The 22,361-nt window shown below is 47.0% G+C and overlaps 1 protein-coding gene across 2 annotated transcripts in view; it reads right to left on the minus strand.

Moving 5' to 3' along the window:
• ADCY8 (adenylate cyclase 8) overlaps positions 1 to 22,361 on the minus strand; it is a 159,260-nt gene that overhangs the window by 30,929 nt on the left and 105,970 nt on the right. Inside the window, exons 10-12 of one of the 2 annotated variants that reach the window (XM_006912922.1) lie at positions 17,709 to 17,910; positions 15,610 to 15,699; positions 5,776 to 5,948 (exon numbers count right to left, since the gene is read on the minus strand). In XM_006912922.1, coding sequence (XP_006912984.1) covers positions 5,776 to 5,948; positions 15,610 to 15,699; positions 17,709 to 17,910 — 465 coding nt within the window. The remainder of the gene's footprint in view (positions 1 to 5,775; positions 5,949 to 15,609; positions 15,700 to 17,708; positions 17,911 to 22,361) is intronic. The other variant, XM_006912923.1, reaches the window with a different exon arrangement.

Raw genomic sequence — 22,361 nt, forward strand, 5'->3', positions numbered from 1 at the left:
AATATACCCCGACCATCTTCTTCTCTCCATGCCCACCTCCGCCACCCGAGTACGCCACCATGGTCCCCAATGGCCTCCTCATGTCACCCTAATGTCACAATCTACCTTTTATATGGCTGCTGGAAGAATTTTGATCACTCAAGCTAGATCGTACCACTCCTTTGTTTTGTGGCCTCCCAATCGCAAGCACACGTGTACTCAGAACTCACTCAGAATCACTCTCGTCTGGCTTCGGGACACAGTGAGGCCACCAGAGGTGAGCTGCGGTGTTTAGAGGGAGGAGAGAAGGAGACTGAATACGGTCGCACCCGCACGATCTCCAGCTTCCCCTTTCCTAGTCTTGCTGGATACTAGCTGAGTGGCATGGGCTTCAGGAAAACGGGGCGAGAACCCAGCTGCGAAGCCCAGCATCTCATACAGCTTTATGCTGCGAGGCCCTCCCACCCTGGAGGGGGCTGGGCCCAGTCTGGCTCTATAGACAGAGCAGGGCCTTAGGAAGGGAAATGTGCCTTCTCTTGGGGAGGTATTCATCTTTATGGATTCCTCGTTCCATCTGCTTTTCCTTGGAGATAAGATGCTAATAATAGATGATACTCATTATTGTATTTCTTTTCTATAGCCCCAGCAAAGCACATAATTATTGAGCATATACTGTGTGCCAGGCACATGCTGGGATACAGAAATGAGGAAGGCACATTGTCTTTGCCTTCAAAAGCCCAGTAACAAAATCAGATAGATAATTTCATAACACAATACACTCCGTCATAGGGATACATCCTCGTTGCCGTGGGAATACATAGAAAGAAAAAGTAAAATGGGCTGGATGTTCAGGGAAGATGCAAGAGCTTAGTCCCAGAGCATAGTAAGACTCTGGGTGGTATAGGTGGGATGGGCTCTATAGGTATGGTACAAATCTCTTGCTTAGCTAATTGGTTTATAAACTTCTAATGCAGGGATAATAAATAAATGTGGGTTGTCAAGTTCAAGGCCATGTGCAGACTCAGCAGGAGAGACTACTGTTCAGATCTATTAGAGCTATCCACTCCCACCAGTGCTAAAGTGAAGAGGGTTGTACTGTCAGCCCCATATTGTCATCCAGCATTTTAGGGACTAGGATTCATTCGTTCATTCATTCATTCATTCACTCACTCATTCATTCATTCACTCATCCATCCATCCATTCACTCCCAGTCACTATAGTACTTTTTTGGGGGGTGGTGGGGTGGGGGGATAGGCATATTCCAGTGCAACCCTTTCGCCCACGCCATTTAATACTCTGGCCCCTTAAGTTGTAGACTCCTGAAAAAAGGATCAAAGACCTGAGATGTGTACTCACGGAGACCCACTTTCCAGTCTCGGCTCTGCCACTGACCAGTCGTTTGACTTTGGACAAGCCACTTAACATCTCTGAGCCTCAGTTTGCTACCCAGTGAAAGACTCTAACAGCATTTACCTCCATGATTGTGAGGATTAAGTGAGCAAGTCTTGGTAACAGTGCTTGGCCCACATTTCCCTCTCTGCACCCCATAAAGCTCCCTGAACTTGATCTTGCTCCTGGTGGTGGTGCTTTAAAAAAATCACAGGTTCATATGGCTTAGTTTGAATGAGAAATGTCCTTGGATTCGCTCCTCCTGAATGCAACCCAAACTTCTGCTCTGACTGGCTCGTCTAACATCCTTTTCTTCATGATGCAGACAATTTTTTAAGCCTGACAATCTATCTCTTAAAACAAACTTTTAAGGGGAAACATAAATCCCTCGAGTCATTTTGAAAGTAATGGTCGAGCAGAAATAGATGACTAGATAAAATTCAGAAGAAATGTAAAAGAAAATTAAGCATGGTCTTTGAGTCTTCCTGATGTATTTCAGATGGAAAAAAGCTGAAGAATACGCACAGTAAGTCAGACAGGCCAAGAAACACACAGAAAGAACTGTGATTTGAATTTAGAAGGAATTTTTTTTTTGTAGCTTCTACATTACTTGAGGAATTTCCAAAGGGAGCCAAATGGCTGAAATCTGCACGATATTGTAATCTGCACGATATTGCTTGATATTAAGTGGCAAAGACTTAAAACATGGGCATTTTGAACTAATTTATTTGTATTAATAAACTAATTGAATTAATACTACCAACTTCCTATATTAATAGAAAAGAACATAATTAAGTGAAAACACATGTAGGATAATGTAATTTTCAGGGCTATAACAATCTTCGGCAATCATCTGATGTCTCATAAAATCAATATTTAATTTAAGTATTATTCATTCCAGAAGTCTTTATGTTAATTGTAGTAAATTTGGAAGCTAATAAAAATTCACAATGAAGAAAATAAAAATTGTTCTTAAGCCTACCACCCAGACAAAATAATGATTAATATTCTGGAGTTAACTAAATGTCATTTTCTTTTCCTTTGTGCAAAAATATGTTTCTTTTCACAAATTTAGGATTGTATGCTTCATACTGTTTTGTAACCTACTTTTGCACTTAGATACGTTATGAAAATAATTCCCTAATTAAGTACTGTGCAACGTGAGTTTAGTGGATATGTTTTATTCCGTATTGTATTCTATACACACTGTAAGATTCTTTGCAAGCCTTTTATCCTAAAGGTAGAAGACTCAGGCCCAGAGAGTAGTCTCGTGCTCAAGGTCACACAGCTGATTTGTATCAGAACCGGGATGAGAATTCACATCTCAGGCATCAAGTTCAGAGCTTTAGCCATTGTGCCTTTGATGCCAAATTTTTAGTTTAGCTAGTAGTTCCCATTCCCCCCATTAAACCCAAAATCAACCAGCCGGTTTGAATTTACCTTTTATTCTGCTGCCACGCTAATGACTGCCTTTGCTAAGTGCTAATTTGATGCCATATCTGTAATAACACTTTACATACATTGCTGGCTTTAATTGTCATATCAACAATTAAAGCACTATTATCCTTATTTTTGTAAAGAAGAAACCGAGACGCCGATGTGGAATAATATGCTTTAGTTCATCTAGTGACTGGTGAGATCTGGCTCTCAATCCAGGTGCCAGTGATGCTTTCTCAGTAGCTACCACGCTCTCCTATATGCACTTACTTATAATTACTTGCCCCTAAGTTCCTTGAAGATGGAAATAATGTCCTATTCACCTGTGAATCTACAGGGTCTAGCAAAGCCCATAGCAAAGGTATGACACTCAAGTCCCCCAGCAATTTGTGCTTACATGATGGGGAACACATTTTGAGTGAAAACTGCAGGGGTCGTGGAGAGGTGACACTCGCCTCACTGTGAATCAGCGGTATAATGTGATTCCAAGTGAGCTAATGTTTCTTTCGGTCACTCATTCATTTCGTGTTTCATTCAACAAATATTTAATTGGACACCTGCTGCCAGACACTCTACCGAGTGCCAGAAACATGAACATGAGTAATGGTTCTTGCCCTCCAAAGCTCTGATTCCAATTAAAGAGGAAGACAATGAAAATCGATATTCACAATACAGAGAGATAACGGCATTGATAAAAATGCATGGGTTAGAGAATGAGAAATGATCAAAGAGGGCTCCGCCGAGGAGACTGTCTTTGAGTTGGACCTTGAGAACGATGGGCTGGAAAAAGTCACGGAGCCGCACCCACCCGCGGGGAGTGTGTGCGGGAGCTCGTTTGGGAAATAGCACATGGTTTCCCATGGCTCGAGCACAGGCTGTAAACGGTGACCCAGGAGATAGGAGAACAGACTGGAGGAGCCAACGGGGGCCCAACCGGCGAGAGCGCTGAAGCCCTTGATAAACATGTTGAACTGGTAGCTTCTTGGAGGCAACAGGGAGCCCCTTTAGGCTCTTAAAAAAGATAATTTGTTGACAGCGTGGCTTTGATGACAGTGGAGGCTGGGAGACCAGTTAGGGGATAGCAGTCCAGATACGAGGATAAGGATATTTCTAGAACAGTAGCATTTGTGGCATAAAGGGGGCATGTCTAATAATAATTGTTAGTATTGATCACGTGCTTATTACATGCCAGGCCATGTGCTAAGTTTCCATGATCACGTTTGATCTTTCTTAGACTTCTGCAACATAGGAACTACTTTATAGGTGAGAAAATTAGGGCTTAGAGAAGTTCTGTCACTTTTAATTTGCTCAAAATCACAGCTGGTTGATGGCAGAGCTGGGATTTGAACCCAGGTGGTTTAACTCCTAAACTTGCATTTACAAACGTCACGATATAGTGCTTTTCTACAAGGGATGCTGAGGAAGATGCATCTCTTGGGACTGTTAAGAGATTGGGGATGAGGGTGCCTCACCTGTTTTAGGCTCAGGGTCATCCGCTGAGACAAGGGGTCGTCATGGAAGGGGCCTCGTTAGCAGATTGGGAGATGCCAGTCTAAAGTATTTGGAACCATCTGGAACTACCTTGATGGTGATGTAGCCAGGCTGCCCTGTGCAGAGCTCTCTGTAAAATTACTTGACCCCCAGAAAAAACCAGCGGAAATGACCCTGAACCAATGGGACTCCTAAAATGACGGTTAAATTCCCAACAGCAAGAGCAGCCTGTGACTGCCAGCTGGATGCACAGTGACTAGTGACCTGTTGACTCATAATGCAGCTGAGAGAGAAGGCTGAACGAGCTCCTCTGTCCCTTATTTATTTAATTTTGCCGATAGCAAAGTGTGAGCCGATACAAGACTAACCAATAATTGACCTTGCGTCAGGAAGAAGCTGAGAAGAGCACCTGACCATCAGCAGCAACGCATTTGAGATTATGTTTACTTTCACAACCTGACTTAACAATTTAACAGCAAGCTTTTCCTTAAGACCTCAAAACAGAGTGCAGAACGAAGCTCCCCTACGGAGGAGAGAAGGAGCGGATAGGAATGAGCAGACATCGATCATTACTCTGTGTAAGCACATCAGAGCCTCACAGAGCCCCACGTGCTTTCCACACCTAAGACCAATCAGCCACGTGCCTGCAGCTCAGGTGAAATGCCACAACACAAATGCGGGCTCTGGTTTACCGATGGGTCATAGAAGGAGCCAATGGATGTCACCAGGAGATACATCCAGAGGGTGAACTGTGACTAATGGGAGAAAGGAGGAGTCAGCAAATTCCTCTCCCCTGCTCTATGTGAGATGCTTTCCCCCAACTTACCACCTAACCAGAGACATTTTAACTGGCCAAATGAACGGCTCTTCCAAGGCACCAGCTAAATCCCTTCACAACTTATGTGATCAGAATAATGTGGCATCAGCTCGTGTTTGTCTCCCGTCCCTTTCTTCTTCGCCCCCTCACTCTTGCTGTCCTGGGGTTGCATTAGCATCCCAGGCTCGCCTCAGGCTCTATTCTTTAAGGAATCTAGGCTAAGATATTACGACTTTTCTCATTTAATAATAATTATTATTATTATTCTGTATTTCGAAATAATAAAACGCAAAGAGAATAGTAAGTGCTCAATGCGCAATGTCTGCTATTATTAATATTGCAACAGCCAAATTATAATCAGACCTTACAAGTCTTGGAGCCGTTAAAGTTGAAGGAGTCACACATTATGATGTTTAGAGGAGATCTGAGTTATGACTTAGTCCAAACTTTAAGTCATTAATTCATCTGTAATGAATATAAGTGATACAACTGAAAACTAGAGGTTTCACCTAGACTGGAGAGCTGACAGTGCCTAGGTGGAGAGATAAGTTAATATTCAACCAGTCCCCAAGTTTCAGTAACTCCGCCTCCACCGTTTTCCCCACGTTCTACTTCCCGTGGTGTCCGAGTACTTTGTGAACACGCGGTGATGGGCACTTACTCTCCACTGTGGTTCAGGTGGTCATAGCGCAGAAAGAGACCCGCGTAGACGGTCTCAGTCAGCAGGGCGTAGACAGCGATCATGATCAGCAGCACGGCCAGCTTCAGGACGGAGTTAAGTCGGAGGAACACCGCACAGGTCACCATGGCCAACACCCCCGTGAAGACGAAGTACTGGAAACAGAAGGCAGGCGATCAGATTCAGCAGGGACGTGGGAGGCTGACTCTCCTCGTCACCGATGCCAGTGGGTCTCCTTACATGGCTGTTTGCTGTGCATCTCCATTTGGAGGTCTCAGCCATTCTCCAATTCAACAGATCCCAAACTGAATGCATCCTCTCCTCATCACCTCCCCACACCTCTGGTCCATATTTTTGGGGGAACCAAAGAGCCAGAAGCCCTTGTCTCTCTGCGTTGCCTCCCCCTTGCCCGCGCTCCACCGGCGGGCCGTCCTAAAACCACAGATTCCGCTTCCTCCCTGGATCTCGCCTCCTCCTCCCACCTGTTTCTGTTTCGGTTCTCACCTGCGGTTCTGGAAATGTTTTCTGGCAGCCCTGCCTGCTCCCGCCTCTCCCCAGTATGTCTGAAACGCAGACCTGATCGTGCCGCTCACCTCCAAGTCCTCTCATTGCTCTCCATTCCCTCAAATTACGTTCTCCTTTCTGAAGAGCAGAGTGCTCAAGACCATCACGTATTAGATTTCCTTCCACCTCCCCAACCCCGACATATACTTCAGCCTCCCTATCCGCTTGCTATTCACAGCTGCTCCCCTGCTCCCCGGCGCCTCAGTGCTCTGCATCCCCGGTGTCTGAGAAGCTTTCGTGTACAGGTGTTTCTGGATACTGCCTCATTCCGCCACAGCACCCCTAACAGCTATCAGCCATGTCAGCAGTAGTCGGTCAAATGGCCTGTTCGAAACCACTCAAGGGCTGGAATATTCCAGTGGCTCCCGCGTACACATCAGTCTGCCTGGGCAGATTTCAGCCTTCTGAAAGCTCCTCAGCGCATTTCCCCTACAGAAGGATCCCTGTCTATCGTTCTGGGTGGTGGGTTTGGGTCCTGACCATCCCATGGGAGAAAAGAATAAACTCACGTCATCAAAGACTCATTTGGGTGGCAATGTTTTGATCTTGGTACACATTTTCTCTTGTAAGTTTCAGAGTAACTGGTCAAGATGGGAATCGTCATTTCCATCCTACGGGTGAAGAAAGTGAGGCTCCTAGAGCTGAAGTAAATCGTTCGAGTTCCCTCAGCTAGAAAACAACACCGAGGACACCTGGATACAACCTGTGCAGATGACTGTGACTCCAGTGCGCGTACTGAGCTTGCTCACTTCTGAAATCTACTCAGTCCTGTTCTGCATGGCTCTCTGGAACAACCGGCTGTCTTTTCTCTATTACACGTGGAAATAGTATCTGTTTGGGCAGAGGAGATAGGCAAGAATTTCCAGAAGCTCCTGAGCAACTACTGAACACACGTTTATTGACTTCTTAAGCCAAACAGATTCATTCACGTATGCTTTCAAGAACGATTGCTTCCACAAATGTGGACAGCACCCTGACTGAATTCCATGAGGGCAAGGGCCCAGTGCCTTGAGGGCGCATGGCATGAACTCAAACCAATGACTGTCCCCGCCCTTAGGGAACCCAGTGTCTGGGCGTCTTTTACTGTTGTCTTTTCCTTTCCTAATCCATCCGATTATGTCCTTATCTCAAATGGAATGATAAGCTTTCTTCGCTTCCCCTTTAAGATCTTCCCTCGGCAAGATTTTTAGCCGACTCATTTTGATGCCTTTGTGTAAGAAGCTGTGAGTGATGTGGGCAGGTGAAAATAGGGTCATTCTTAGGCTGATTATCTTCATCCGGCGAAACGTAGACCTTCTATTTTAACAAACGGAGGGAACAGGAATTAGATCCGAGGGGTCCATTCTCACTGCTGGCTTCATCACTTTCTCAGTGCAAACTGAGTCACTTAGTAGGTCAAAACTCTGCGAAATGATTGTGCCCTTAAGCTAAAACTTTTGAGGGCCCGAGAGTTTAATTTTAAAAATGTAATAAGCATTTATTGGGTGCCTATGTAATCACGGTATGGTGCTGGCAGTGGGGGCGGGACTCACAGGTGAATGAGAGGTGGCCCGGGTAAGGGGGCGTGGTCTAACGTGCGAGGCAGACGTGGAGAGGTCAATAGCGGGTAGAACGGCATGGAAAGTGCTCTGACGCATCGCGGGCTCATGTCGCGTGATGGACGCACCGAGGCAGGAGGAATCGAAGTAATAAAACGAAACATTTGTTGGCCACGTGTTCTGTGCCAGGTGCTCCACGAACGACCTCATATGCTTCGTCTTATTTAATTCTTCACAGGCGTCAAGGACAGAGGCTGATTTTACGTCCATGGTACAGAGGAGGGAAGTATGCGTACTACTTCTCTGCTTCTGAATATGCAAGGTTTTCTTCTCTCAGATGTTATTGGTTTGGAAAATTACAAATAAAGCAATTTCTTCTAAGTCTGTACTGAGGAGTCCCATGACCTGGCAAGGTGCTAACGGGAGCACCCTCTGGTTTTGTTGGCATGCAACAAGCATTTTAGGAGCTAAACCATGCTTCTTTATTCTACAGTTGCTGACTGAGGACTTGCTGGGCACCAAGAATTGTGCCGGGCTGGACAGAACTATATTAGTGTCTGGACTTGTCAGCACTTACCATGAACTACACACCATTCCCTCCTAGAAGAGGAAGAGGAAGTCTTTTACCCAAAAATGACTTAAGGAAGGGCTCGAATGTCTACCCACGCAGGTTACGCACACGGGACTGTGCGACCGTTCGGTCGCTGCCCACATCTCGTGGTGTTATGAACTCAGAACGAGAAGGAAAGGAAGCAAGCAGACAGTTTTCATTCAGAAGTCACTGTCATTCAGAGAAAGACTCTAAAGTTCCCGCTTCACTCAAAACTCGATTCTCAGCAATGATAAGTCTTGCTACAAGCAGTGCAGTGAGATGAACACAGGACAACCACAGAGGCTGCTCTGCCCTGCCCCGAGCCTGGCTCCCCACATGGGCCAGGTGTGAGGGTGTCATGACCTGGGGTTCCCCACGGCTGCTGAGTGGGAATAACTGATCTGACTCTCCAAACTGTTTACTGGATTGTATTAGAAAGGAGCATTTTGTCCGTTTGGTGTTCTGGTACGATCTTACTGTACTCTGGCTTATTCTAAAGCCCGGCTTCCACGGTTGGTCTATTTTTTTTTTTCATACTAGAGGAAGAATGGTGAATGCTCTCCAGTTCATTACAGTCAATAGCTGAGATCTGTCAGAATGGTATTTAATTTCCAAAGTAGATGCAATGTTTATATCTGACTTGGGTTGAGGACAGATGAATTCTTTTGGTTATTTCTTGCAGCCTCGGTTAATATTTTAACTTCATAATAATTCCTAGGAAGACACGACTATGTTAATGAAGTCCACAAATGACGACTCTCACAGCAAAACCTAATCCATGAGCATGCAAATAGCTATTTCTAATGGAAGGTATCACTCCACAGTATTGTAAAATATAAGACCGATGCTTCTCTTGATAGGTTTATTGTCGGTTCAATCCTGTGACACCCTGTGCTTATCTTGACCATGCTTTGATGACTGAGCTCAGATCTTTGTAAATTATCTTGAGTCCCTTTTAGAAAAGCACCCAAAATGCAGTCTTTCTGTATTTGATCCCTAAATGGTGATGTCCAGTCAAATCAAACATCTGGGAAACATCTCGGGGTTTCCGGAAATTAAATCGTCTCCCACAGGATAAAGATGTGACCTGCTTGAACAAAACTAGGAAGTATATGCTATCGGCTAAGACCAGTTAGCACAGCGGGACCTGGTGACGTGTGGGAATAAGTGACACTCTCCACGGCCACTCACTTAGCATGGGCAACAAGGAAGAGTCTCGCTCCTCAACGATGATGCAAGTCAAAGTGGTCACCATTTTGTAAATAAAGGGTGAGGCCAGGAGATCAATATTACTATGAAATTGTGGCCTGTTTAAATTTTTAGTCACACACTGGAAACACGATTATGTAGATAATCTCATGTTTACAGCATAAAGTCCTGTGCATTTTTATAATTTGTTACACCTTTACCTTTTTAAAAATTCAACTCTCCGCTTGGGTGAGCACCATTTTCTCTTAGTTACCAATATCTCTGAGAAAGAGCAAGAGAAAAAGAAACTAATACTTAATAAGTGTTTTACGTGCGTTATCTCTATTTGTCACCTCGACAATTTAATGAGACAGCTATTATTAATAATTCCATTCCATGGATTTGGAAAGTGAGGCTCAGAGAGGCTCAGAGAGGTTAGGTGACTTGCCCAAAGCTACACAGTTAGTAAATGGCCGAAGAAGAGTCCTTGCTCATTCTATGTCACCACATGGCCACTGTCATTTGAACCCTTCTGTTTCCCATGCTCGGTTTGGTCCTTAAAGACGTGGACGCGGAGCCTCAGTGAGGCTCAGTGGGGCTCGCTGGGCTCCACATCACATTGTGCCCTTGAGGCTTTCGCTCTTCGTGGGGAAGGGCAATGCCGTCTGGGAAGACACCAAAATGATTCCCGCTCTGCATTCAGGCATAGGATAAAAATGAGCTTATCTAACAACCCTCTGTCCAGCTAGAAAGAGTGGTGACGTTATCGTGGAACTCTCCGACCCTCCTTTTTTCGTTTTGAATTATCCGGAAGGCCTGCCGCTGCGGAAGTTCGGGCGAGTCTGACTGTATCCTGAATGCCAGCTGGAGATTTTAGACCACAGTGAATAAAGTTTCCTTCAAAATCGCTCAGGTTCTGATTCCTGCCTGAGGAGTTAACCGGCGAAATGAAGGCCAGAGTTCAGGAGGGCACTAGTTTGTAAGTCACTTCTGGAATTCGAAAAATATGCTCATTTGCTTAATGATCACTGATTCTCTCTTCCAACTATTTCTCTTTTTTGTGCGTTCTTCGCTTTCTTTCCCCCTTCCATCTTCCTCTTTTTATCCGTCCTTTCTCCCCTCGTCTTTATCCTTATGATAAAGGTTACAAGGTGATCAACATCCGAGCTGGAATTTAAAGCCAACAGGGTCTGATGACGTGGCCTAACCCTCCCCATCTAGTTCTGCGTGCTCCTTTCTCTGTCTTTCTGATTTTATACTTCACTTTTTAAAACAGCTTTACTGAGTTATAACTGACATATAATAAACTGCCTATATCTAAAGCACACAATTCAACAAGTCTGAGCATACGCCTATGTCCACGCAACCATCACGACCAGGAAGACGAACTCTCACACAGGCTTCTCCGTGTCTGACCCTTTGCAGCTCCTCCAACCCACCATCCTTACCTCTTCTCCCCAGGTTTCTCTCTGGTATTAGGTATCAATGTGCATTTTCTAGAGTTTCGGATAAATGGAATCATTCAATGGACACTTTTTTTGTTTTGTTTTGTTTGGCTTATTTCCCTGAGCATGATGACTTTGAGAGCCGCCCATGCTATGGCACGTGTCAGTGGGCCATTTTTCTCTGCCGACTGTCCACTGCATGGGCACGCTGCAGCCTGTGTACACATCCGTCATTTATAGACATTGGGGTTGTTTCCCGTTTGGGGCTATTACAGGGAAAACTAATATGAACGTTCATTCTTTTCTAATAGAGAAATATAACTTTGTATATGTTCTAATATAAAATATTTCTTCTCCTTTTTTTTTAACCAAGAAGTTAATTGACAACAAGACATTTGATGGAGGGAAAACTATCTAGGAGTCATTTCTTTTAGAATAATTATCCCTGTTTAAAGACATTATCTGATTGGATTTATTTTTGTTTTTGTAATGCAAAAAAAAAAAACAAACCCAAAAAACTCCTTGATTTAAAAAAAAGGAGAAGAAAAGTCTTCTTATTGTTTCGGCCTTACTTTTAAGATTGTTTCAGAAGAAGCCAAGGGTACTTATTGCACACTACTGAAGCAAGACTCTTCTGATTACTCTACCTAAATCCCCACGGATTGTTTTTCAGCCTGGCCGGTAGGAAGAAACACGATGTGCAGCGCTGCAGCGTGCCAGGCACGAACCCTTTCAGACGGCTCTCCCTCAAGCCCTGGCTTGTCCCCTCATGTGCACTGATGGGACCCTCTGCAGATCTCTGGGACTCTCTCTGTGTGTACCTCCCTTCCCTCTGGTGGCGTGCCCTGCAAACTCTAGCCAACTCTCCCCTAGACTGTTGGCTCTGTCTTTCTCAAATCAGGGCATCCACTGGGTTCCATTTGGGCCCCCCAACCTGAGCCGCAGCCTGAACTCTCTAAAAGCAATCCAAACCCACGCAACCATGATGCTCACTTCATGTTTTCTAGGATTACTGTCCTTCACCGCCTGCTGCCCAGAGTCTTCAAAGCTATCGTTTCATGTATTTTGTCTGTTTTTAGTTGTTTTGGGCGGGCAGGTCAATTGTTTCTCTGCTGCTTCATTGGAAACATACCTTCTTTTTAAAGAAAAATTTCTAAACACATGCTATGGACTATGTCCTTTGGGTAATCTCGAATAACTATGTGGTATCGTCTTTTCTTCTTAAAGCAATTCACAAATTTGAAGGGGTTGGAGAAATACCCTAGAGAAATGCGTTGTAGAAAGGATGGAGCGTGAGCACAGGGTGTCTGAGAAGGCAGGAAGTAACCTGCAGGGACTGGGTCCACCACAGAATGCATTTTGTCAAAGGGAGCCTTGAAGGCTGAAGGCTGGGCAGGATCTGAATAGATGACAAAGGACACGGAAGGAAGCGCCTGGACGCAAAGCACATAGTATTACACCCTATGGAAAATTGCCTCTTGGGGACTCTTTAAACCTGTAGCCAGTTCTGAACGCTCTTGCAAATATACTTAACTCTTTATTCCAATGTGCCAGAGCATGCAGTAAAGGGGCGTGATTCTAAAAGGAAGGCCTTTCCAGGTTCCCACACTCAGGAGTTTGAGTTAATGGCACTGTGGGTTTAGGCACGTGATTCATTTTGCAAACTTCTGTCTCTTCCCTCCCCTGAACCCATAGTTCTCCACTGTTATTTCCTGTACCTTCAACTCTCTTTTTAGTAATTGGCAAGCTCCAGTTCAGAACTAAATTCTACTTTACACCATATACGATAGCAGCCTCTTATGTTTGCGTCGAGTCATCCAGTTTAGTAACTTGCTTTCACACCCAGTACTATTTTTTATGGGGTGAGGTGGAGAGGTCGGGTACCAGATGAGGAAACCAAGGCTCAGAGAAATGAAGTGATCTGAGGACACACACTTGTGAGCGATGGAGAGGGGTATGCAGATTAAGCCTTTTAGAAGGTCTGAATGTCTGAGTCCTTCTAGTTTGGTAGAGAAGCCCGGCCGTACATATCAGGGTGGCAAATGCTGGGGCAAAACCCCTGTAGTAGCTGGTGACGGGAAGTGTTCAGATCCCCTCCCTTCAGGACGATGGGATTCCTGCACCAGAGGTGATGTCAGGAGTAGGCAAACTGTCTATAAAGAGCCAGACAGAAAATATTCTTGGCTTAGTGGGCCACACTATCTCTGCTGCAATCACCCGACGCTGCCATCGTATTATAAAAGCGGCCACAGACGAACGGTAATAAGTGGGTGTGACTGTGCCCCAATAAATGCTTTATTTACAAAACAGGTGGCAGGCAGAATTTGGCCTGTGGGCATGGTTTGCTGACCCCTGAATGAGATGATCCTTCGGTTGTGTGGGAAAATATTAGAACTCTGATTCATTTATTTTCTCTCTCTTTTTAACATTCTCTTTTTTTGAGTATGTTTTATAATGCACATGGTGGTGCAGGCTCAATACCAGTTTCCTAGAAATAATAAGCAAATCATGGCTGACATTTAATGAGCAGGGACTTTGTGCGAGATGTTGCTCTAAACACTACACGGACAAATTCACTTAATCCTGACGACCACCACTCATGAGGAAGGTACTGCATCTACCTTCACCTTACAGGTAAGGAAACTGAGGCATAGAGATGAAGCAAGGCGGTTAAAGAGCTTACCCATCACTTTCTTAGAAATGGCAAATCCGTGAGTGCTGGGGTCCTGAGTTTGGGGCCCAGGGTCTTGATTTAGGACACGGAGGTCCAGATCGACAGTTCGTGAACATCTGTTGCACGTCAGATGTCACATTAGAAACTCAACATTTACTAAGTCATCTAGGGAGGCACCATGAGAACAGGATATTCTTTAAGTCCACAGTAGCCATCTGAAGAAGGTATTATTTTTCCCACTTTATAGATGAGGAAGCTGAGGTTCAGAGAGAGGAAGAACCGATTCGAGATGCCTTTGCCAGCCAGTGCAGGGTTTCAGTTGGGAGTGAAATACAGCTTTGGCTATGGGATTCTCAGCCACCTGACTGCCTCTTGGGATGCTCCTCATGCTCTCCACGCCAGGGAGCTGCCGTCCCACAGTCCACGAAGTGGGAGCTCACTCACTACTGGGTGGGAGGAAGTCCCAGAGCTCATGTCTTTCCTGTGCAGCCCTGAACGAGAGCGAGTCCTGTCCTGCCCTGGAACTCCTTAAGAAGAGCCTAGCTCCTCCCTGGGGACTGAGCCTGGGCCGGAAGCATAGGCTCAAGAATAAGCCAGAAACGGTTTGCATTGCAGGGCTAAGTCTTGGCATCTGCGGTAAGAAGGGAAGGGCGGAGAGAAGGACGGAAGGAAGGGAGGAAGACTGGAGTCAGGCGGGAGTGGTGCCTTCGTTTCATCATCTGTGAAGTGAGTGCGGCGTGCATCCCACACATCTCGAGGACCAAATGGTATTCTGCTTATCGGGTGCGCGCTCTATTCCTGGGGTGTGGGGTGAGGCTCTCTTTCCTTTTCACACATTTCTCAGACCGATTCTGGGGCCCAGGTGAGACAACAGAGAGCCTTTCGTCCACCCGCGTGTTGGAGGGGGTCTTAGAGAACAAGGGTCCGCCCAGCGTCCTCAGGGCAGGGCACTGGCTGGGCTCTGCTAGGACATCCCAGTTGTCCTCTCTTCTGACCCAGAACTTCTGTCCCAACATGTAAAGGTCTGGGCCATGACTAGTAGAGCCTACGATTGTCCTTTGCCTGGCCCTGTAGGCTGACCCCAAGGCTAGACTAGTGGCTCTGTGACCAAGAGAGGGTCAGACTTACATTATGATGGTGGTGTCCTGCTGGGCACCTACTGGGCCACCTCCTGACCCTGTGGTGCCCCACACACGTTCTAAACCACTTCAAGTTTAGTTGTTGTTTTCTATGTTTGTGAGTCACCAGCTTCCTTCTTTCCTTCCTTCCTTCTCTCCCTTCTTTCCTCCCTCCCTCTCCCTCTCTCCTTCCTTCCCTTCCCTTTCCCTTCCTTCCTTCCTTTCGTCTTTCCTTCCTTCCTTTCTTCCTTGCTTGCTTCCTTCCTTTTTCAATGCAGCAAACACCCTTGAGTACTAACTCTGCTTGTGCTGTATTGACGACAAGGGCACATTCTGCTTTAGGATTTTAAGATGCGTTGGGGGAAATAAGTAGGGCAGGAAGAGACAAGGGGAAAGAGGAAAATGGGTGGAGGGAAAGGAAAAGGAGGAAGACGAGGAGGAGGAGGGAGGGCGAGAGAAACGGGGGAAGGGTAGCAGCAGGAAAGAGAGGCAGAGGAGGGAGCAGGAAAGAGAAAGAGGAAAAGCGGCAGATACCAGGAGAGAGGGAAAGGCAGAAGAGGGGAAGGAGGAGGAAGGTGGAGAGCAGGGAGGACGCAGGCCTCTGAGCGCTTTCTGAAGCCCTCCGGCGCCTGCTGCTCTGGAGCGGGTGGAGCTACGCGGGCCCCGGGCTGGACAAGGGGAGCTTGTGGATAAATACCTCTGGGTAGGAGCAGATATCTGTAAACACAGCTGAGGAATTGAAAGTCAGGTTCTTCAAAGGGATCGACTTGTCAAAATCACACCACAGCTGCGAATTAAAAAAAAGAACAACAGAAAAAACAAAAAACAAAAAAACACAGGAACAACAAAGTCAGTGTGGGTGCTGGGAAAGGAGCCCTGTGCTATCAGTGCTGGGCTTCAGCGAGGGCCTGGGGCAGACCAGGCCCAGCGGGCGGGCCCTCAGAGCGGAAGTGCCAGCTGGGGCCTGGCTTGGAAAAGGCGTCTGCAAGCCAGTGAGGAGACCGGCTGAAGATGGCTCTGCTGGCCCCGCCGCGGAGCGTCACCGAGTGTGCTCGTGGGCTCAGAGGAGAGCAGATGGCAGGAGAGAAGGTCTGGGGTGACCTCGTAGCCGGTCTCCATGCCAGCAGCCCCGAGGGTCTGAAGGGTCTGAGGGGACACACTTTCCGGAAGGACCCTGAGCGCTGGGGTATGGGCACGTCCCAGGCTGCACTGCTGCGGGACAGTTGGTGGCACTCGGAAAAGAATAGCTACCAGGGGCCGAATGCCTCCTCTGTGCCAGACACTTTGTACAAAAAACAAAAACAAAAAACAAAAAAAAAACCCTCACGACCGCCTTGTGATGTCACTATTATTTTTATCCCCATTTTACAACCGAAAAATATGAAACTCTGAGAAGTAAAGTAACTTGTCCAGGGTCGCTGGGCTGCTAAGTGGTGGCGCTGAGGTTTGAACACGGGTCTATCTGACTCCAAAGCCTCTGAACTTCCTGCCACAGGTGACCCCGACCTAGAGCCGCCCGGCCTACTTCGAAATCCTGTGCCCCAGAGGTAGCCGATTCACCAAGATGAGATCCTGGCTGCAACTCTAAACGCTGGATCGACGAGCCCATGTCCTTCCACTTTCAATTGCTATAATCTCTAAAATATTTATTAGACGATGAATTTAATTAGATGACGATTTCCCGTTTTTAAACCCCACGGAATCCTTTCCTTCAAGGCCAACCACAGAACTTGAGCAACGCAGACTCTAAGTAATTACTGGGCCAGTTAGGACAATCAGGCAGTACAAGCCTGCCACACACAGATTGACAGTTGTAGGACTTCACACTTTGGCTCCCTGAGCACTTGGGGATAGTGCTTCAGGCCCAAGGGGCATGATGATGGTTTTGGCCACCAGATGATGCCTCCACTAGCCTCTCTCAATGTGCCAAGTTTAAAATCTGGAGTCTGATAAATCACTCCTGCACTCTAGGTCCCTATGTCATGGTCAACACAGACTGTTTGTATATATACAGAAAAGGCCTGTAGATACCATGTCACCCTTCTAGAGAGAAAATGACATCATTCAAACATGAATCGCCAAATTAGAACAATGATCAATACGGCAGGTGGAGATTCATCGGAATTCAATACGTCACATCCAATGCGAACTTTTGGGAAGTCAAAGGCAAGATGCTCAGCCTTCCTGAAATGCAGTTTCCTCATCCATTACATGGGAACAATAATACCTACCTGTCGCCCACATTAGGTGCTCAGTACATGGCAGCTATTCATTCCCATTCCCTCCGGCTCCCACTCCCAGAGATATAATTTAGCACATGAGAATGAGCATGAGTCATGGAGTCAGACAGACCTTACAGCAAGTTATTTCATGTCTCTGAGCCTCAGTTTCCTCAGCCATAAAGTGGGGATAATGAGACTTACCTCACGGGCTTTATGTGAGGATTAAATACGAAAAACGGGCACAGCTCCTCCTTCAGCGCATGGCACATAGCAGGCAGGTACTTAATCAGTGGGAACCCTTATTCACCATTGTAATTGATTGGCCACTGACAGTGCAGAAATTTAAGGGAGCAAACAACCTCTCCCACTGGGAAAGAGATGATTTGCCCCCAGTAAAACGCACAGTTCTGACGGTAGCCACATCTTTGCGCTCTGTCCCTAAGCTTGGGGCTGGACCAGGCACACGAAGGTAACCGGTACCGAGGACGGCAGTGAAGAAGCCGCAGGCTCCACAGACTCTGGAGCGCTGAGTGCACCCTGGACACCAGAGGGTTGGCGGGCTCGGAATGCTTACGATATTTAGGATGGCGCCCAGGAAATTGATCAAGATGGACGCGAAAATGATGACATTCCGGGCCAAATAGGTCTCGTTGATCCAACAGCAAGTTTTCCGGAGGACGAGGGGCAAACACTTATAATCCTCTGCCGTGGTGATGAGAACCAGAGCTGAATGCAGCATGATCAGGATGGAAAACTGGATGGCCATGGGCATCGCCCTGCAAGGAGACACAGAACGTTGGGTCATGTGGCTTCGACTGTCTGATCTCCACTCCTGAGCGACGCTGTCAATCACACCCAGGATCACCCCTCCCCACCCCCCTTGCTCCCAATAACTCATCTAAAGCTCTATTTGTTCAAGAAAAGGGAGACATTTTTTATTGCCTCCATCCCGAGAATAGTCTTTCTATTGAGAAACTTCGCAGTATCAAATATTTGGCTTGATGTATCGCTCCTGCCCCATTTTTTTCACTTCTTTTCATCATTCATCTTTCTCACCAGGCAACTGCTGCCAAGGCAACACGCCACTGGAATTTGACCTCAAAACTCCGTCTGTGGGAGGGATCCCCATGCCCTTTCCCCTTCGAGGTGGGTTTTATGAAACACTTTCCCTCTCGGTCTGCTCTGATGCCAAGAGCTGACCCCGGCACCTGTTCCAAGGTGCTCAGTTTTGGTGAGTGATCACCAGGATCTACAGGGAATACACTATGTGCCATTAGAGACATGGGGAGGGTGCAGTCAGAGACATGAGTGAGGAGGGCCCATCCTCGCCCACGCCTCCAACGTCACTCCCAACTCTACATCTTGAGCTTCACGCTGTCCCCAGAGCTCTTGCCATGGTAGTTCCCATCAATTGGGCACCTCTGCTGGGTGGCAGGCTGTTTCTGGCAACTCGGTGGTCTAAAACCCCATCTCTGGAGGTGACGCGAACTGTTTCCTCTCCCTGTTAACCAATCTAAGCCAGGCACGTGGCTTCTCCTTGGGAGCCCGTCCCCCGTTCTGGATTCTCTGCCCAGTCGTTCGTGACCTATCCCGATGTCTCCAATTTCTCCGCCTCTGTTTCATCCAGTGAAGCGCTGCGTGTTAAAAGGCACTTTGATGGAAGTGGAGGGAGGTTTTATGTCCACTCCTTCCTTTCAGAAAGTGAAGTTCGCTCCATCCATTTGGCTTTCGCATCTTCCGCTGGCAGGTGCTCGACAAACATGCACTTAGTGAATGGAGTTGGACCCACCTTCTTCCTCTCACACTCTCTCTTACTATCCTCCGGCCTGAATTTCCTTATTTATTATTAATAACGTGAGTAATGCATTGAGCTCTGACTGTATGCTGGGCACAGCGCTAAGCGTTTTGTATGTAATAACTCATTTCCATTGCAGAACGCACCGAAGGGGTCTTTTGATCTCTTTTTTCTTTTTCGTGTGAAGCGTTAAAGCTCAGAGAGAACCAACTTCCCAGGGGTCACTGAGGTGGTAAATGTGAGAGCCAGGATTTACAGTCCCCTCTGCTATTCTAATCACTTGGGGGAGTAATACAGCTCCCATATTTCCAGTGATCTTTTTTATTTTTGTGGTATCCTCACGCTGTTGATTCATTCCACAAGTTTTCTCCCCAGGCACAGTGGTAGGTGCAAGTGAGTACAAAGACCGAAGGCACGTCCTCCCCATGTCCTAGCAGATCGTGGTCTCGAGGGGATACAGACACGAATGGTGAAATGCTATACGACATCCTGTGATCGATAAAGGGCTACGAGCAACCATCATTCAGAAGACAGGGAAGGAAATCAAAAGAAGCTTCGCAAAGGAGGTGACATTGGGGTTAGGCCTTGGAGGTTGAAGAGAAGGTTTTTCGGGAGGAACATAGGCTAATGGCACTGATAGTCTGGAGATTCAGAGAGAGAGATGAGAGGTAATCTTACTAAGTGGGGTGTGTGTGTGTGTGTGTGTGTGTGTGTGTAGGGGGCCGTTTGGGAGAAGTCAGTTGTTATGTTTTTACCATCCTATTTGGGTAAACACAGGAGGAGAAGCTAGTCAATGGGGGGTGAGGACGATGAATTGGATTTTGGGCACGTTGAATTTCTGGTGCTTGTGGATCCTCCAAATGGAATTATGTAGCTGTGAGTGCAGTTAGAGGGGCAGCTGTGGAATTCTGGGTCTGGAGCGAATAAGTGGTGGTTGATGATGGAGAAGGGAGGGGCCTGCTGAAAGAGGACCGAAGACAGAGCTATGGCAGAAGATGGGCTGTAAGACGAGAAGGTGGCAGAGGTAATTTGGGAAAGGTGGTCAGTAAGGCAGGAGGGTGGGAGTATGGGGAATACGGGGCATCGTGACGGCCAGGGATACGGCATTTACCAGGAGGGAGCAACCAGGAAACAACTCCCCCTGCACAGGCAAGCATCCTGAAGGCCGGAGAGCTGCTCCCTCCCCTGCCCCAGCGTTCACTGTTGGAGGTTTTATTTTATTTCCTGAATACTTGCACAGTTTTGATCTTATGGATCACCTTGACAGGAAATCTCTGTAGGATTTCCAGATAAGAACAGAAGGTCTGTGCAGCAGTGGGTTCCCAAAGGGCTCTAGGCCAATGGGAAACTCTTCCGCTCCCCCAGACAGGCTGACAACACACAGTGATTCCTGGGCCCCTGCGGGGTACGACAAATGAAGAAGAATGCAGGCAGATAGCTTTGTCAGGCCATCCCAGGGGAGAAGGGGACAACTGCAAGGCGGATGTGTCTCAGTAATGTGAGAACACAATGTCTAATGTCTTGTTTCAAAGCTGAGGCGGTGCCTCAAACTTCCATGGCCACGACCGCCATCCAGAGGAAGCCTCCATGGCGTACAGGACCTTGAAAGGCGCCCGTGGCTCTCCGCTCTGGCCAGGTCATCTCCTCTTGCGCAAAGAAGCACAGGGCCCCCAGGAAGTCCGGATGGGCTCCTTCCCAGATCTCCCTCATTCCCTGGCGCCAGGAGGCAGGGTCTTTCTCAACATTGCAGCAGTGAGACCCCACGCCGGAGTTGGATGGTAGAGTGGGGGAGGCAGGAGCCCAGAGGTTCAGGAGAGACCCCACGTGGTCTGCTGATTTTAACACAGTCTGTATTCCAGCTTTTACCATAGTTTTGCATAAGCAAAGCAAGCATTTGTTGGATACTCATAAAATGGATCCTTTGCTGCCCACTTAGCTATTGTGTTTCTGTGTACACTTTGGCGGGTGTCAGGGGATGCTGGACGGAGGCACTTCCTTCTGGGTTTGCTGAACCAAGGAAAGGGAGGTGCTATAGACTGAACGTTTGTGTCCCCCGAGATTCGCATGTTGAATCCTAATGCCCAGTATGAGGGTGGTTAGAGTTGAGGCCTTTGGGAGGTGGTCAGATCATGAGGCTGGAGCCCTGCCAAAGGGGGTAAGATACCCCAGAGAGCATCCTTGCCCTTTCTCCCGTGTGAGGGAGATGAAGACAGCCATGCATGAACCAGGAAGCCAGACCTCACCAGACGCCAACTTTGCCAGACCTTGGATCTCGCACTTCCAGCCTCCAGAACTTTAAGAAATAAATTTCTGCTGTTTATTGTCTACGTCGTGTGTGGTCTTTTTAAATGGCAGCCTGAACTGACTAAGACAGTAGGTGAAAGCCGGCACACGGCCGGGGCCAGAGCAGAGCCTGAGGCGAGGGAACTCGCTCTTCCCGGTACCAGTTTTTTCATGTGCAAAACTGGGATTTTTAAGCTCACCTCTTAAAGGAGGCTGTGAGGTTAAAGTCGTACAGCAGTGAAATGCTTAGCGCATAATAAGAACAACTCAAAGAAACACGATTCTCTTTCTCTATTCATGGTGAAATTCAGGAAACCAAAGGCATTTGCAAGATCTAGGGGAAGAGTGTTATTTATAAGACAAGCTTTCGAAGCAAGGGGCTGGAGCTGCATATAACATTCCTCTGGAAATCTCTGCTGCAGGTCCTTGGCATTCATTTATTTCTGCACATGTAAACATCATAACTGCGAATTGTAATTTTTATCAAATTATAGCTCCTCGGGCATCCAGGGGTTCTGAATTTGCTTCTGCATTGTTGGTCTACCTAAGAGGCAAGGAAACCTTTCATTTCTGAAATCGAGTCTGAAAAAGAAGGACAAGGGGTTTGCAAACAGCTCTATCCAAATCATTTCTTGCCACCGAGTTCTAATTACTCTCTGCAGTCTGTCTTGAAACAGGCTCTGGGTTAGTATCGTGATGTGCTATTGGCCAGGGAGGCAGGAATCAGTGGGGGTGAGCGAATGGCCGACAGCAGCTTATGGTGTAAGAGGAAACAGAGACCGAGATCACACTGAAAGGTAATATTTGTACCACCCTTTAGAATCCACAGAGAGCCTAGGAGTCCAGGAGTGCGTCTGATCCTCATGGCAACCGTGAGTGGTAGGTCTTCTTAGCCACCTCAACAGATGACAAGACTGTGGCTCAGAAAGGGGAATGAAACCAGAATTTACCAAAATGGATATGACTTGTTTAATTCATACGCCAACCCTGGGAAGGTGGCACTGTTATCCCCATTTTACATATGAGAAAATTAAGGCTTCCGAGAATTACATACGTGCAGCTAGTAAGATGCACAGAAAATAAGATCCAGTGCCTCTTTTATCTATCCATCCTTCCTTCCTTCCTTCCTTCCTTCCTTCCTTCCTTCCT

Source organism: Pteropus alecto, unplaced genomic scaffold, assembly GCF_000325575.1.
Source record: "Pteropus alecto unplaced genomic scaffold, ASM32557v1 scaffold105, whole genome shotgun sequence".
NCBI lineage: Eukaryota > Metazoa > Chordata > Mammalia > Chiroptera > Pteropodidae > Pteropus > Pteropus alecto.